Below are 19,043 nucleotides of genomic sequence, written 5' to 3'. Positions count from 1 at the left end.
CACACAACTGACATGATGATATACCCTCCGCAACTGGTTGTGTAATTTGTGAAAAACTAAAATTGTTTCTGTCTACTTACATGTAGTTGATATTTGATATTAATTATTGCAGTGGTTATTTAAAGCTATATTTACATAATCTACATGTACGTCTTCATAAATCTATGAGTAAAACTCCTAGACTTCACTGACACAGAATTTAGAAAATGGCTGTAGGTCACAAATTCATATATGTGAAAGCATCAAGATTTATATTAATATTTTCTAATAATGAACAAGTTTACTATTTTTTTGCTGTAAAAAAGTAATTTTAATAAATTCTGATATTATACCGAAAAAAAACACGAGTGATTTAGAAAAAAACACATAAGAAACATAATATTCACAAAGAAGTAATTTCAACAAAATGGGCCTTATGAACAGATAATGCTGAAGTCACGTGATTACCTTTATTTTGTTTTCTGGTTCTGAGATCAGACACAGAGTGGCTGGAAGATAACGACAGAGGACACAAAGGATGAGACAATGTATAGGATAGCATCAATAAACATTTATATACCATTCTATTACAGTAGTTATGACACAGCCAGTGTGTACCTGAGATCAGACAAATACAACAGAAAACCAGGAGAGAAGTGTGTCATTGGTTTTGGCTGTGATCGCTTACTGATACTCCGTCTACAGATGAACATACTGACTCACGTCACCATGCAGGACACGCATATATATAATGAGATATACCAGATATGTAAGTCAGTGTAAAGAAATTTAATAATTTTTCGAATTTTGAAAAATCGTCTGGAGATTGATTTCTGGAGATTGGTATATTTAAATATGAGAAAGTCAGCATTACATTTAATTAAATTTTCAGAACATGACTCATAAATGATTTTATTTGATCAGTAAAGCTTACATTGATGCTACAAAGCATACATCCATATAATATGTATCATTTTTTTAAAAAATAAAAATGAACGGTCTTTTTATTTCATTTTGTTTATGATTAGATATATATGTATCTTTATATTGTTTTACCTATTATAACTATGTCTAGGTTTATCTTTTTTGTACAAATGATAAATTAAAACAGAATATTTTTATATTACAGTGAATGTTTCAAAAAATATCCTAAAGGACAGTGAAGATAAAAAAGCAAAATTATTAACGGATCTAAGAGAAAGGGAGGCTGTACATTACAGAGGAAGATCACAGGACAGTGTAGATCACGTGAGGTGGCTCTGGAGATACTCATTGAGACCTGACATCGTGAGATCCTGTATAGGTCTCCATCCACATAATGACATTTACATCATAGACAACAAACCTTATAGGAAAACAAGTAAGATAATAGAAATTAAGTTTTATCTTGGTTTATAACGTTACATTTCTTTACCAGTAATTTTATTTTATTACGCTGGTGTCCCAGTTCATGAATTTGACTCGAAAACAAGTTCAATACATGTATCTGCGCCCCCCCCCCCTCCAAAGTAGTAAAAAAACACCAACAAGATAAAATTAGCCGATTATTTTATTTTAATATAAATCGATAAACTCAAGTCAATCAACATTTAGCTATTAAGTCATGAGCATTGTTGTTATACAAAACAAAATCTTATCACAAGGAATACAACTGTGAAATATATATGAAAGTCAAAACCTCACCAGTCAAAAGTTAGGAGCAAAATTATTTTTTTGCGAACAGAAAGACAGATAAACGGACAAGAAAAAACTTGATCATAGATGGGCAGTCTTTAGAGGAATTACAACATGTTTTTTTTTATAGAACTTTATCCAAGATTAGAATGACCAAATTATAAGAACAATTGTATTTGGTAAATCTGAAAAAGGGAATATAACCATTAGTTGATATCAAAGCTATGGTTTGGACACAAGGAAGTAGAATAATCAAAATATTTTAATATAAAAATTAATTACACAGCTTGTAGAGGTATAATAATTATTAATGTTAACACACATAGTTATCACAAAAAAAAAAAAAAAAAAAAAAAAAAAAAACAGGGAAAAGCCAAACTTATCCCTTCATTATGACAAATGAAAAAATCAAAAGCTTTATTGCCCACAAATGCCACTTTTAGCTCAACTGAAGAGAAGATATCCCATTTAAAAGGAGAACTCAACTCTGATCAGAACTTTTCCGTTTTATGTCGTGATTGTCGTAAACTTCTTTTTATAACGAATGTATCTTTCCCCCCATAATTACTGGATCAATTTAACCTATTGTATTCATGGCTAAATAGGATAAGTTTGTTCAAACGAAGGGCAACCCATTCTTCAAATCGCAGAAAATTCTTACTGTAGGAGTACTTTTTTCCGAGCGGTATTAATTTTCGCTATGTACGCAGTCATAAATGTTCCGCGGAAATTTGTAGTGTACTTAAAATGCATATAAGGCTTATTGTGAGAGTTTAAGACATACTTGTAATTTTCTACCCGCTGATTAAACAGATATAGTAATTTCGCGGAGTTATGACCCATGGAAAAAGTACGTTTACAGTAAGTAAAATTTTTATCGCATCTTTTAACCCCCCCCCCCCCCCCAAAAAAAGAAAAGAAAAATAAGCCCTATCTGGAGGCAGTCGAAACCAAAATCTCACCACTATATGTATACACAGTGTATATACATGTATATGTAATATTTTAATATTATTAAAGGGACCTTGACACAGTTTCAACTGATTTTTATGCCCCGCCATGAATATGACCGGGGCATATAGTGTTGGTCATGTCCGTCTTCTGTCCTTCTGTCACACTTTGCGTTTAGATCTGTTCGATCAAAACTAAGTTTCAAAGAAACTATCCAAGATATTTTCATCAAACTTCAATTGATGAGAGCTATGCAACTGCATCAACATTTTTTGACCTTGACCTTTCCTTTTACGTTTACCTCACTTTCCTTAAATTAGTGTTTAGCTCAGTTTTAAACATACCATTCAAGATGGTGTTATCAAACTTCACATGTTGATACAACCTTGAAAGGATGATGCATCTAGGGATGAACACTACCAGACTTGCTTCGGATGCTGGATCTGACCTACATTTTTATTCCCAAGTAACTATAAGCCCTACCTGAACCAAACTTGCATGGATGATGCATCTAGGATTGGAGACTACCACACTTGCTTCGGATGCTGGATCTGACCTTTATTTTCATTCCCAAGTAACTATATAAGCCCTACCTGAACCAAACTTGCATGGATGATGCATCTAGGATTGGAGACTACCACACTTGCTTCGGATGCTGGATCTGACCTTTATTTTCATTCCCAAGTAACTATATAAGCCCTACCTGAACCAAACTTGCATGGATGATGCATCTAGGATTGGAGACTACCAGACTTGCTTCGGATGATGGATCTGACCTTTATTTTCATTCCCAAGTAACTATATAAGCCCTACCTGAACCAAACTTGCATGGATGATGCATCTACTAGAGATATGGACACTACCAGACTTTCTTTCGGATGCTGGATCTGACCTGATCTGATCTGATCTGACATACATTTTTATTCACATACAAATGTTCATGTTCATGTTGCTTTACTAATATATCCTTGGCGGGGCATTCATGTCCTTTGTACATATTTCTAGTTTTAACAAATTTTAATGTTTACAATTTCAACCGAAGGCATCATAGATCTATTGATTAGCAAAAAATGTGATAATCATTTGTTGATTTACAAACAAGATACAGAACTTAAAGTTTTTCATATTGTTTATATTATTATTCATATTTTTTTGTTTACATAATATAGAAAATATAATATTTAAAACAAAATGAAGTTCAGCAAATTAATACATAGACGAAGTCACGGGGGGGGGGGGGGGGGGGGGGGGGGGGGCAAGAGTATGTCTGTGCCCCCCCCCCCCCTTATTAATGTAGAACAAAATCATAGTAATGTTGAAATAATATTAATCCTCATTTTCTGGCAATTTTTTTTTTTATTTTCAACAACAATTGAATAAGCATTTCTCTTGAAGTAATAGTTGTATAATATAGTAATGTAACATAGTAATTTATAATTAAATCTGTCAAGACCTCTTGTTTTCGCTAGTTTGGGATTGGGAGTGCGGATCATAGATTTAAGTTTAGATGTTTCTGTTTCACTCAGCATCTGTTATCTAACAAAATTAAATGAGTATCACAATCTGCCCTTTGTGTTGACATCTGAAAGTCATTATTTATTTGCTGTATCCCATTTCTTGTATAACACATAGTCACAAAGTAAGTTTTGTCAAACCTCTGGATTTTTAATTATTTAATTTTGCTGATTCATTAGCACTCTTTTATTTTTACATATATGTACTATAGAATTCTAGTCAATCCTAATCTCATCAAAATAAGTAATTTCTACAAGATAGCTGCAGTATTGGAGATTCTGATTTCGGTATACCTGTGATAAATGTCAATCAACTTTAAAAACACTATTTGAAATCCTCTCATTCAGCTTAGACAGGGGTTTGATATCACTTTGGCTAGCTGGTTTAAGGGGGTGTAAGGGATACACATCCTTAAAATTTTTAAAGTATGATATGATTAATATTATTAATGCCATACATTGATACATATCTAACCAATGCCACTATTTTTGTTTCTGGTTTTACTATTAAATTACACGAAACTCAGGAGCTTCCAGGGGCTAGGCCCCATGCACCATTCAAAGTGTGATATGACTAGTATTATTTCATGTCATACCCCCGTATTACATATCCTGTATTCGCCCATGGATATTACATGTTGAAGATCTTAATATTTCTTTATATAACACACTTGGCCTTAAGGCTTTGGAATTGGGGGGTTGGAGGGTTGGCAATATATCGAACACTACAGAAAACATGGGTACTGCATGCTAGTGCCCCTTCATTAAAACCGTCCGATGCCCCCCTTTTTTTTTGCTGGTCAAAGAATTTCTGGAGTTGACCCCCCCCCACACACACACACACTTTTAAGTTTGCCACTACGCCTCTGCAATAGTAACTGTCGCATCGTATTTAAAATTAGCTTTTATTTGAAATTATCTACTTTGATCGAACATATTTTAGTATATTTTACATGTGTAAACAAAAACATGACACTAGCCTTGTTTACATAACAAATGTTTTGGGCTCTAAATCTGTCTTGTATCTGGGCAACTGGCGTTCAATTTGTTGATGATCATTAGAAAGACCCTAGCTAAATATTTGTAAAAATGGAAAAATAAGTTTTGAAATTTCAGCTGAAACAGTATCCATGCCCCGTTGATATCTAATACTTTACAAAAAGTATTAACATTTTACATAGAAAATACCGAATATCGATTGATTGATTGATGTTTTACGCCGAATCGGCAATATTTCAGCCATATATCGGCGAACCGAATATCGAATAAAAGTTTCTTTCCATGTAAGACATATACTTTGGCAAGAAAAAAAAAACAAGTGCTTAAGACATCTGAATTAACCTTGGCTTCCATTATACCCTAAATGATAAAACCTGTTATCAAGTTAACACTGATTCCGATCATCAAAAAATCGAATACCCGGGTAGAACACAAAAAAACCAAGTAAAATGATTTTAAAAGTGCATACAAGACAGGATACGAAACAAACAATATCCACGTTTATATTCATTTTTGATTTTATAGATCTATACTCTACGGATAAAACAAAAAATTTAATCGTAATATGTTATGAATTGAAATATAATGACTAGTTTTAGATTTTTGCCTTTACAAAAGATTACATGTAATTAATTCTTCTAAATGATTTCAATTCTTTGCTTTTTTTCATTAGGTAAATACCATAACTATTCACCAGAAGTCAGATGTTTTTTGTACTGCTTACTGTTAGCTGAGAAATATCAGGTGAATCTCAATGAAAAATCACAAAACAGTACAAAAGACAAAATCAGAGACAGATATTTCCCTGGTGTTACAGATGACGGCTCGGTAAATCCCCCTGTTGGAATCACAGAAACACGTGACGGTGTGATAACCTTTATATCAGACGACATCCGACATGACGTCATGTACGCCTTTGTTACGGAGTGTCTGGTGGAGGACAGTGATCTGGAATTTTTCCTGACCACGGCGTCACGTGATGTGATATCAGAATACTGCCGGTCCTGGAATTATAAAAGGAGTGAGGGAGAGAGATGTCTGTATGTACCGTACGGACCGGAGAAGATGTACGACCTCTTCATAGACAAACTAAAGCTGGACATCATCACACACTGTACCGTGTCTGACAGGGAGATTCATGACAAGATCAGTGGACGTTGTAAGTATTTATTTAGCATATTTAAGAACTATCTGCTGAAAAGGTAGTGGCATAAACATGTAGCAAATTTAATACATGCACTGGAAATAACCGTGGATTATGTATTTATAGACTTCTTAACTGTTCTGTGTTTCGTTGATTACTTTGTTTAATATTAACTAAATAAGATATTATATATTAGCTACATTTAATCTTCGCAGGTTAGGTAGTTTTTTTTTTTAGCTTATCCCTCCGTCGAAAGCTTGTCATGCTCATTCGCGGTTGTCCGTAATCCTCTGGTTTTTCAGTAAATATAAATTGTGATTTTATTCAGTTATGAGAATAATTATTAGTTAATCTATAAATGAATATTTTTATGAAAGGTCTTTACAATATAAATTTGTGTCGGTATAATAGAGAAACACCGACATCTTTCGAACGAACGTAACTCGCCCTAACTTCCCGTATCTCGAAAGTTTTCTCGGGACTAGTGATTGCACCCATATAAAATTTAAAATCGGAAGAAAGAAGTACATGTGTAAAATAGAACGGATAGTGTTTTAACCACTTTGTAAGTGAAATTGCTCAAGTCAATTATTTTGTAATCACTTACAATGTTTTAAATAGCGAACAAATAGAAGAAAATACACCATAATACTTCAGACGAATTAGGAAACACGTTTGTCATGCGTCAGTGATTAAACGTTTACAAACTACTCGTAGTGTGCGCCTTGTTCAAAAGGGAAAGGGAATGGTTACTTTTTACAGCTTGAAAAAAAAAAACGAAATCCGTGCAATCAAATAAATATGTAGTGCGCTTTATGAAGTGTCTTGTATTGAGAGAGAGAGAGAAAGAGAGAGAGAGAGAGAGAGAGATTCTTGTTTGAATTTATTAGAATATCACTTTAATGAAATAAACGAGCATTCATGGTAGACAGTATCTTCACTGCTTAGATGATGTATTAAATGGCGATCTTAACTAAATTATCTTGGGCTGCTTTTATTTTACATGTACATGTATACATGTATATAAATGCAACAGGCCTGAAGCAAGCAATTTTATGTGGGGGTGGGGGGCACAACCAAACATTTTTAGTTTAAAGTCACTACCAAACAATTCCAAAAACCAAAAAGGAAGATTTTATTGAGGGGGCACAAGTATACAGTAACTAAAATTTCTATAATATTACATGTACATTGTTTATTTATCGACTTCATTATGGGGGGGGGGGTATCCTCAACCCCTCAACCACGTTCCTAAATACGACCGCGTGTACATGTACATCTGTTTATATGTGTCGATTATAAAAAAGGCTGAAAATATGCATTTATTTAGGGTGGTGCATTTTTCTTAGTAAGTTATGTAAGCCATACATGCATTAATCGTCAAAGTATAAAATAAGAAGATACGCTTTATATTTTTGACCAAACACAGAGTTATTTTGACCGAAGGTTCAATATACATATAAAAACTATAACCGAAATTTTATAACTTGCTTCCTTTGTAAGGAAAAATATATATTCACCATCCTGTTGTAAAACAAAAAAAAAATTTATTCCAGAATACCGACAAAAAGATACCGGACTTTAAAAAGTGTGAATAATAAGTAAACGTATACTCATATTTGTCTTCTAGCTTTCATAAATTAACCGTCTAATACATATGTACAGTGCACATGTATTTCATATGAAAAATCCAAAAGTACATAGAAATCACTTTTTATTAAAAAAAAAAATCACACCCGTAGTATCTTAAATCACCTCTAACTTTTTAACTGCGGGTATCAATTTTGTATGTTGTAAATTGTAGTTATAAATGAAAGAAAGCTAAAAAATATCTTTGGACCCGGATTTATATTATATATTCCGGAGGTTTGGGGAGGGGGGCATAGGTCTTCGCAAAGTCCCCCTCCGCCTTTGATCCCTACTAGATCCGCACATATTATTATTTTGTTACGTTGTTCGTTTAAATATCCATTGAAATGTATCGTAGCATCACGGTAGCGACTACGACAAGACGTGGCTTTGAGGTATCTTGTGGGGATTTTATATATCGAAATCCCAATAAAATTAATATATTTAGCTCATCTGAGCCGAAGCCTCAAGTGAGCTTTTCTGATCAAAATTTGTCCGTTGTCTGTCGTCGTTGTTGTCGTCAGAGTAAATAAATTGCGAGCGAGGCCAAAATAAACCATTTTCATTCTATTTTCTATGTTAAATTTACTCCTCAATTTTTAAGAATATCAGCTAAAGTCAAGATTCCGATATCAGTAAAGACGATGTGAGAGATATAGTATTGATTGATTAATTGTGTGTTGTTGAACAACCTGTTCCAGAATATTTCATTCATATAGATAATTTTGGCCTTTACTCGGCTCTCAGGGCAATTGAACAGTGTTGGATCTTTATCGTGCCAACGCCTGAAGTGACAGAGGACCTTGTTTTTTAAGGCCTCACTCGAGGACCCACAGCTTCACTTCAAGTACCGAGTGCATTGTGAAGGGACATTTCCTACCCATTTTTAGCTCACCTGAGCCAAAGGCTCAAGTGAGCTTTTCTGATCACAATTTGTCTGTTGTCTGTCGTTGTCGTCATTGTTGTAAACTTTTCACATTTTCATCTTCTTCTCAAGAACCACTAGGCCTATTTCAACCAAACTTGGCACAAAGTATCCTTGGGTGAAGGGGATTCAAGTTTGTTCAAATGAAGGGCCACGCCCTTTTTCAAGGGGAGAAAATCATGAATTTGTTAAAAATTAAAGGCATTTTTAAAAAATCTTCTTCTCCACAACCGCTGGGCCAGGAAAGATGAATCTCATTTGGAAGCATCCTCAGGTAGTGTAGATTCATGTTTGTTCAAATCATGACTCCCGGAGCAAGGGTGGGGCCAAAATGGCCGACCCTAGTTTTACATAGGAATATATAGGAAAAATCTTTTAAAATCTTCTTCTCAAGAACCACTGGGACAGGAAAGATGAAACTCATGTGGAAGCATCCTCAGGTAGTGTAGATTCAAGTTTGTTCAAATCATGACCTCCGGGGCAAGGGTGGGGCCAAAATGGCCGACCCTAATTTTACATAGGAATGTATAAGAAAAATCTTTAAAAATCTTCCTCTCCAGAACCACAGGGCCAGGAAAGATGAAACTCATGTGGAATCATCCTCAGGTAGTGTAGATTCAAGTTTGTTCAAATCATGACCTCTGGGGCAAGGGTGGGGCCAAAATGGCCGACCCAAGTTTTACATAGGAGTATATAGGAAAAATCTTTAAAAATCTTCTTTTTTACAGTTTTACATAGGAATATACGTGTATAGGAAATATCTTTAAAAATCCATCTCAAGAACCACTGGGCCAGGAAAGGTGAGACTCATGTGGAATCATCTTCAGGTAGTGTAGATTCAAGTTTGTTCAAATCATGACCCCGGGGCTAGGGTGGGGCCAAAATGGCCGACCCAAGTTTTCCATTGGGATAGATAGGGAAACCTTTTAAAATCTTCTTTTCAAGTACTTCAAAGCTATGATTAGTGATCTTTATATGGAATCATCCTCAGGTAGTGTAGATTCTAGTTTGTTCAAATGATGAACGCTTGGAGGGGGGTGGGAGTAAATTCAAGCCCGATGTGCTCAGGTGAGCGCTGTTTCCCCTGGGCCTCTTGTTTATCGACTTACGTCAATCGCAGGCGAGATTCAAACTCAGGGAGTGAGCGCTTTACCTCCTGAGCAACCTTGAATGGTGGAATACAGTTCAAGTCTTTTCTAAATACTACCAATCATAATTAATATCTGTACTTTAACATAACCATTGCTTTTTTGTTACACACTGTCAGTGTATTTATTTTGCTTGGTATTTCAATAAAAATATCCTAATTCTTCAACGTAACAAGCCAATTTGCTTGTTCGACATGTAAATGTATACAACGAACATTGAATACAAATATGCTACTACTACAGTTTACCAAAGACAACTACATTTGCAATTTTGTGTTTACCTTTCAACGGCAAAAAAATTGCTTCTATTGAAAGGGAGTAAAGGATTTTTTTAATGCTATTTACTGAGACATTATACACTTTGTATCAGAAAATAGAACTAGTGTGATAAAAATATAACTGATGTGATATAGATTAAAAAAGGCCTCTGTTTTCAAGTGCCATGGTCTTGCCAAACAGTCGAAAATTAATACAATTAAGACAGGCCTCTAAAATTAAGGCGCCAGCTGGCTTCTGTTATCACAACTAGAAGTCTTATGAGCACTAACTCACTAAAATACACGCCCGGCATTCCATATGATTAAAAAACTTTTATGACGTCACCCTTGATATTAGTCTATGTATATTTTACCGAGTCAAACAGCAGTACGAGGGTCATTCAAAAAATACGTAGACAATGCGTCTCATCGTTATATAATTATTACAAGATTATAGATCAACACATTTTCGTAAACATAAACATTTATTTTGTCGAAGTGTGAAGTTTCATTCCATTTGATTAAATAGAACTCATGTTATCAAAAATTTAAACCAACATGTTTTGTTACCACGGAGCACGGTTAACCAACATTGTAACGTCAAAGACAGCGTTGAGAAAGTTTGTCAAAATTATACTAAATTTCTTAATTTCAAACACGGTTTGTAGCATCTACTCCATTCAAAAAACATATCCATAACACTTAACACCTAGTTTGCGAACAATTGTACAAATATAGCTTGAATAAGAATGTCATTGTTTTCAAATTCTTTAATTTACCATGTAACTCTATTAATTCTGCAACAGTGAAGCACTGTAGCAACCTCTAATGATAAAACGCCGCTTAATGATACAAATAGCATTAAGCGTTGCAATTGCAACGCTTAATGCCATAAATTATTGCATTAATAGCTGACATTATCAACCGCTAATGCTAAATCGCCGCTTAATGACAGAATTATATCATTAAGCGTCACAAATGCAGTGCAACACCTACGCTTAATGAAACCAGCAAATATCGACATATTCGACGCTTAATGATACAAACTAGTGTATCATTAAGCGTTGCAGTTGCCCTTGTGCTATATAAATGGTAATTATAGAAGTTTTACTGTGTTTTCTATCTAGTCAAGGGAACGTCTTTAAGCCATGGATGCTTAAGAGACAGACAGTCAGATAGCTGGAAGAAAGAGATACAAACAAAGGGATAAATAAAATGATATTCAAATCATTTTAAAAGAACCATTTTTTTACTGAAAATACAGAAGCTAACAAGCAATTAAATTCCTTTTAATTCGATACAATGACTTTAATACTCAACCCTTAAATATATAGAATATATTTAAATATTCCAAACTTTGTATTTTAGATTTGATACAGCTTAACACATGTCACTGTTAACGTTTCAGATATACATGTACGTATCGAGAAATAAATTTATTTTTACTATAATTGTATTTTTAATCTGCTTCGTTTCTTCAAATTTCGAAAAGGGGAGACATCAATATTGACAATTTATGTTTAAGTATATAAAACACAAAGAATACAAATGAATGAAATTTATTGAATAATATTATACTTTCATGTAAATTAGTTGAATCTGATTGGTCGAGAAACATTTGTTAAAAATCACTATTACCCGCTGAATAATGAAGCCACGCCCTCCAGCGTAGCAACAGTCAACATTGCTTGACGACGGGTGATATTCCAAAAAATAGCGACTGCGCAGAATATATGCGCACACGGTTCACTGTTATATGTATTTGTCAAAAACATTCAGTATAATATAATAAATATAGCATGTAGTTGAGTGTAACATTGAAAATTTTCACCCCAAGAAAACCATTGTCAACCGAGGCTTGCAATGGTTTTCTTGGGGTGAAAATTGTCAATGGTACACTCAACTACATGCAATATTTGTATAATATATCATTTTGAGAAAAAGGTCCATTTATCCTTTATTTGTACTCAGTTTTACATGAATACATAACTGTGGCATGATTATTTTAGAATCAATTTTGAAAACTAGTACATATATATAATTACCAAATTATAAAAATCATGTCGAAAGAAGTTCACATACTTCATTTTGTAACATATTTGCCTGTCTGTCTGTAAACAATTTTTCAAAATGCTACTCATCCTGCGGTTTTGGTCTGATTTCAATATATCTTGGCACACAAGTAGGCTATACTAAGATTCTTAATTTCTGTATCGATTTTCGATTTCTGTGAACGGTGTTGCCTTAGTTACTAAAAATAGAAATAATATAATAAAATGCTACTTATCCAACATGTTTTGTCTGATTTCAAAATAACTAAGCTCACATGTAGACTAAACTTTAAGATATCGGTTTTTGATTTCGATGAACGGTGTTGCCGTGGTTACTAAAATAGGAATTTCTTTGAAATACTTTCAAAATGCTTATCCTCCTACAGTTTTAGTCAGATTGTAATATAATTCAGTTTCGTGTTTTTGATTTTGTTGATTGATCTTGCCATGGTAACTAAAATTGGAAATTCTGTAAAATTGTATTGAAAGCTATTGCTACAGTTGTAGTTTTATTGCAATCTTGCCATAAAAATAGACTTAATTAAGGACCGTCATTCTTTTTATTGCTTTTGTTAAGTTTTAAGCCCCAACTGCTACTTTTTTCTTCCTTTATTATAAGTAAGTACAAACGAGTAGAGCTACAGTCTCGACAGAGATATATTTTTTTCTTTCGATATACAAAACTAAGTTTACATCTGACTTATATTAAAATGAAATAGATTTAAATGAATAGTTTTTTTCGGTTCAAGAGAGACCCTAGTATTCATTCCTTTTACATTATTCTTTAAGAGAAATGGTACAGTTCCTAAAAAAATGTTGGAACCCTTTTCTGAATCTTAACCTTGAAATATAATGAAATATTAAGAATAGCAATCAAAACATAACTACATCAAAGTTTCTAAGACTTTACTATTGTTGATTAAGTTCCAAAGTTTTCACTGTTGTAAATCAATGTTTCAAAGTTTTTACTATAGTTCAAAAGTTTTCACTATAAATAGTAAATTTAAGTTTCTAAATGTTTACTTTGGTACTTTAGTGCTATAGTTTACTGTAGTATTTTTTAAAGGATATGTTCGTTTTAACGGTGGTATATTTAGGACAAGCAATTATTTTTTTTTTAGAAATACTGGGAAAAAATTGTCTTGTGAAAAACTACACTATTATCTTGTGAAAACGACTTATTATCTTGTGAAAAAGAGATATTATCTTGTGAAAATGACTTATTATCTTGTGAAAACGAGATATTATCTGGTGAAAAACGAGATATAAACATATTGTGAAAACGACTTATTATCTTGTGAAAACGAGATATTATCTGATGAAAACGACTTATTATCTTGTGAAAATGAGATATTGTCATGTGAATTGAGATAATATCTCGTTTTCACAAGATAATATCTCGTTTTCACAAGATAATATCTCGTTTTCTCAAGATAATATCTCGTTTTCACAAGTTATTATCTCGTTTTCACAAGATAATATGTCGTTTTTCACAAGATATTGTGTCGTTTTCACAAGATAATTTCTCGTTTTCACAAGGTAATTTCTTGTCTTCACAAGCAAATATGTCGTTTTCACAAGATAATTTCTCGTTTTCACAAGATATTATGTCGTTTTCACAAGATAATTATGTCGTTTTTACAAGATAATTTTTTTCCTTGGTATTAAAAAAAAAAATAATTGCGTGTCCTAAATATACCACCGTACTTTTTTTTTACGCCAGCCGTGAAAAAAAACCCTCTAAATTTCAATTTGTCGTCCAATGTAATATCACCGACTTTCTCATCGAAATAAAACAAAAAGCAGATCAAACTACACTGTAGTTAATAGAAGTTTTCAATTTAGGGAGAAATAATGAGGCAAAGTATGTTTGTAAGCGTTGGGATGGGATGGGACGGGGGTTATTTACATTAATAAATATTTTATGTTGGTTAACGTAGGATTCTTGTCACATTTCTTGTATTCAAAAATTAATGAAATTTTCACAGAATCTAGAGGACAATATCACTAAGTGATGGTATCAGTGAGATTTAATTTGACCATTTAATATTAGAGGCAAGGTCAGGTCAAGGACTTTACTTTTTTCCTGGACATTAAGATCAGACGACACGTTCCTTAATAATATGTTTTGTATCTCTTGGAATAAGATAAAAAAATATACATATTTGGCATTCTCTTCTGATTTCAACATTGTCTTTTAAATTGTTTTTAAATATAGGTACACCAAAAAAAGTGAGATAGGCCGTTCAGAAAGATTACCCATAAGGGTTATATAAGAAATATGAACCTTTGGTATCTTGTCCAAATGGCTGGTAAGGTACCCTTATTTTTTTCGAGGAATTTTGTTTAAGTACCTATTCTTCAATGACAATCTCTTTAAAAAAAAAAAAAAATATATATATATATTTGAGGAACGTGTCGTCTGACCTTAACATTAAACCAGAAGTCTCTCTCGAGACTGTAGCTGGTTTGTACTTATAACAAAGGATGAGAAATGAAGCCATTGCCATCAGACAAAAACTGTAGAAGGAGTAGCGTTTTAAAGGAATTTCACAGAAAATTCTTTTTTTTAGTAACCATGGCAACACTGTTCATCGAAATCAAAAACTGATGCATTTTTTATTTATCTTAGTGTAGTCTACTTGTGTGCCAGTTATATTCAAATCAGACCAAAACTGTAGGAGTAGCATTTTAAAGAAATTTCTCAGAAAATTCTATTTTAGTAACCATGGCAACACCGTGCATCGAAATCAAAAACCGATGCACTATTTTATATATCTGAGTGTAGTCTACTTGTGTGCCCAGTTATATTAAAATCAGACCAAAACTGTAGGAGGAGTAGCGTTTTAAAAAAATAATTACAGACAGATGGACAGCTAGACAGCTAAACGGACGGACAACGGACGCATTACTATCGCATAAGCTCTTCTGGCCCCGGGATCAGGAAACATCATAGCTTTAGTCAAAAATGTCTTAGATGCTGAACTTTTTTAGAGGTTTAGCAGCCCATAATGAAAATGCTTTCCGATTTTGTATCATCAATCTGCTGTCATATGCAAATTAAGAGTTTCCTTAAACAAATTTTTAAGATTTTATAGATGATAGAAATTTTGACTTAAGTCTAGGTCTGTTTCATGATGCTGGGGCCTGGTCTCTGACCAGTAGAGCTAAAAATTACTGTTTCCAATAATGCGATCCCTACTTGTAGTTCAAAAGAATATTTTTTTAATTTTTCATAAAAAAATACTATCATATAGGGCCTATAAGATGATATAACCAAATTGACATGTATAATTCAAATAAAATGGATATTTGCTAATCCGAATTTCCTCTTAATTTTTTAGGATTTATTAGTTATTTTTATATGCTTCCTATCTATTAAGATTTTCCGATTTTCACAGATAGTAAATTGTCACATAATGGTACAAAATGATACAAAAACTTTTAGATTTGATCGTTTACTAAGAGAGAAATAACACTTTTTACGGATTTTTTTGCTCAAATGTCTTAGATTTGATTCATTAAAAGCAAACATAGTTCTAGTATGTGTGAAAAATCTTATTTATTTGATATATTTTAAAACTTTAGTCCCTTATTATTAATCTAACTTTATACTAAAAATTTCATCTACTCTTTGATTGCGTAAAAATAATATCTAAATTCAATGTTCTATAATTATTTTGAGAAGCAGAAAAGAAGATATTTTCATACGCCATCATTCCGCCAAAAATATAGTCCCTGCTAGTTTTCAAACGCAGTTTACCATTTCTATTTCAAGATGTATAATTGTGATAAGGAGAAAAATATCTTTTAAACCTCTTGCATCTAAATATATAAGACATATTATACACCTATTTACTGGCTATGAGGACAATAGCAAGTTTATCGTTCCCCAAGACAGCAAACTATTTCCCGAGGCGCAGCCGAGGGAAATAGTTTGCTGTCGAGGGGGACGATAAACTTGCTATTGTCCGAATAGTCAGTAAATAGGTGTTTTATTATACCGATGCTGACTTAACTTTTGTTAACTTTTGGAAGTCCAGGGTACACACAACTAGTGCTAATTGTAACGGGAACCGTTACAGATGTTCCCCAAACGCTCCCCAACTCCCTTTCGGTGCCATATTCCCTGGAAGCTTCATTAAATAAAACAAACTCTGTGCATTTTTGACTTTAACAACGTTTTTCCAGAAGGATACCAATTATATTCAATTTTTAGCATTGCACCCAAACGCATGTGAATGCATGTGCCTTATGACAATATCATCTTGTCTACACTATTTATGTATTTTAATATACTATATATTAAAGCATTCAGTCCAAAAGTAATAAAAATCACTCATTCAAGAGTATTTTTAAATAAACTCGTTTCAAATGCACGCACGTGCGTGCACGTGCATGATGATCATACCTTCTTGTAGGAGTCCCTTGCATCTATCTATGTTCTAAATGCCATCCTGTTTGGTTGAAAAACAAGGGAGTTATAGCCATTTAAAGTTTCAGCCAATCAGATTGCAGCACACGTGCATGCGCGTTATTTCATGATTTTTTGATATCATTTCGTAGGATATCCTAATGCATGACTTTATTTAAAATTTTAAAAAAATTTCGTCAAAAAACAAAAGAGAAATAGCCATTTAAAGTTTCAGCCAATCAGATTGCAGCGCACGTGCATGCGCGTGATTTCATGATTTTTTTTTCTATATCATTTTGTAGGATATCCTAATGCATGACTATATTTTAAATTTCAAAGAATTTCGTCAGAAAACAAAGGAGAAATAGCCATTTAAAGTTTCAGCCAATCAGCTTGCAGCAAACGTGCATGCGCGTGATTTCATGATTTTTTTTTCTGTATCATTTCGTAGGATATCCTAATGCATGACTATATTTTAAATTTCAAAAAATTTCGTCAAAAAACAAAGGAGAAATAGCCATTTAAAATTTCAGCCAATCAGATTGCAGCGCACGTGCATGCGCGTGATTTCATGATTTTTTTCTATATCATTTTGTAGGATATCCTAATGCATGACTATATTTCAAATTTCAAAGAATTTCGTCTAAAAACAAAGGAGAAATAGCCATTTAAAGTTTCAGCCAATCAGCTTGCAGCACGCGCACATGCGCATGCTTTAATGAAAATTCTTATATATCATGCGGTAGAACTTCATAATGTAGGACTATGTTCAAAATTTCAAAGAATTATGACAAGAAACAAGAAAGTTATTGAGACTTTAGTTTCAGCCAATCAGAGCGAAGCGCACGTGCATGCGCGTGAGATCTTGCTATTTTGACCATGCTATCTTGTCTATACTACTAATGTATCCTTACATTATGAGTTTCAAAAAAAATTCATCAACAAATAGAAAAGTTACGGCAATATCCATTATATTGTTAATTTCACCTATTGCACGTGCGCGCTCTTGCAAGCACGTGCGCGCAAAATGACCTTTGTTTGGCAACTCTACATAACATGCCTACTAACCCTAAAAAGGTTTCACTTAAGTCGGATGTGTAGTTTACAAGATCACTCGTGGACAAAATTTTCCCAGGAAGAAGAAAAATAATAAGAATAATAATAACTAGTGCTAATTGTAACGGGGACCGTTACAGATGTTCCCCAAACACTCCCCAACTTCCTTTTGGTGCCATATTCCCTGTAATCTCTATTAGATAAAAATTACTTTATGGAATTTAGACTTAATCAAGGTCTTCCCAGAAAAATACAAAATGTATTTAAAAATAGGCATTGCACGCGTGTTCATGTGCGTAACGACCATGTTATCTTGTCTACACTATCTCAAATTTTAATATACTTAATATCAAAGCATTTAATCCAAAAGTATTAAAAAATACACTCGTTCGAGTGTATTTTTAATTTTACTCATTTCACGTGCACGCACGCGCAAGCACGTGCATAATGACTACACCTTCTTGTAGGAGTCCCTTATATTTATCTATGTTCTAAATCCAATCCTGTTTGGTTGAAAAACAATGGAGTTATAGCCATTTGAAGTTTCAGCCAATCAGATTACAGCACACATACATGCGCCTGATTTCATAAATTTTTATCTTTATCGTATTGAAGGATGTCTAAATAAATGACTATATTTTTAAAATTCGAAACATTTTGTCAAAATACAAAGGAGATATAGCCATATAAAGTTTCAGCCAATCAGATTGCAGCACTCGTGCATGCGCGTGATTTCATGACTTTTATCCATATCATATTTTAGGATATCCTAATGCATGACTATATTTTAAATTTCAAAGCATTTCGTCAAAAAACAAAGGAGATATAGCCATTTAAAGTTTCAGCCAATCAGATTGCAGAACGCGCGCATGCGCATGCTTTCATGAAAATTTTTATATATCATGCTGTAGATCTTCATAATGTAGGACTATTTTCAAACTTTCAAAAGATTATGACAAGAAACAAGAAAGATATTGAGACTTTAGTTTCAGCCAATCAGAGCGAAGCGCACGTGCATGCGGGTGAGATCTTGCTATTTTGACCATGCCATCTTGTCTATACTACTAATGTATCCTTACATTATGAGTTTCAAAAAAATTCATCAAGAAAAAGAAAACTTACAGCAATATCCATTATATTGGTCATTTTTCGTGTTGCACGTGCGCGCTCTTGCAAGCACGTGCGCGCAAAATGACCTTCGTTCGGCAAATCTACATAACATGTCTACTGACCCTAAAAACATTTTACCTTAGTCGGATGTGTAGTTTACAAGATCACTCGTGGACAAAATTTTCCCAGGAA

The 19,043-nt window shown here is 33.4% G+C and overlaps 1 protein-coding gene across 1 annotated transcript in view; it reads left to right on the top strand.

The window, feature by feature from the left end:
• Nucleotides 1-507: 507 nt before the first annotated feature.
• LOC134237688 (uncharacterized) overlaps nucleotides 508-19,043 on the top strand; it is a 33,245-nt gene continuing 14,709 nt past the window's right edge. The window contains exons 1-3 of the mRNA XM_062719828.1: nucleotides 508-748; nucleotides 1,109-1,339; nucleotides 5,791-6,276. Of these exons, the coding sequence (XP_062575812.1) occupies nucleotides 526-748; nucleotides 1,109-1,339; nucleotides 5,791-6,276 (940 nt within the window). The 5' untranslated portion in view covers nucleotides 508-525. The remainder of the gene's footprint in view (nucleotides 749-1,108; nucleotides 1,340-5,790; nucleotides 6,277-19,043) is intronic.

Source organism: Saccostrea cucullata, unplaced genomic scaffold (genome assembly GCF_032062105.1).
Source record: "Saccostrea cucullata isolate Sc308-1 unplaced genomic scaffold, CSIRO_AGI_Scuc_v1 ctg731, whole genome shotgun sequence".
Classification (NCBI taxonomy): Eukaryota; Metazoa; Mollusca; class Bivalvia; order Ostreida; family Ostreidae; genus Saccostrea; species Saccostrea cuccullata.
This window is presented reverse-complemented; position numbering and strand designations above follow the sequence as displayed.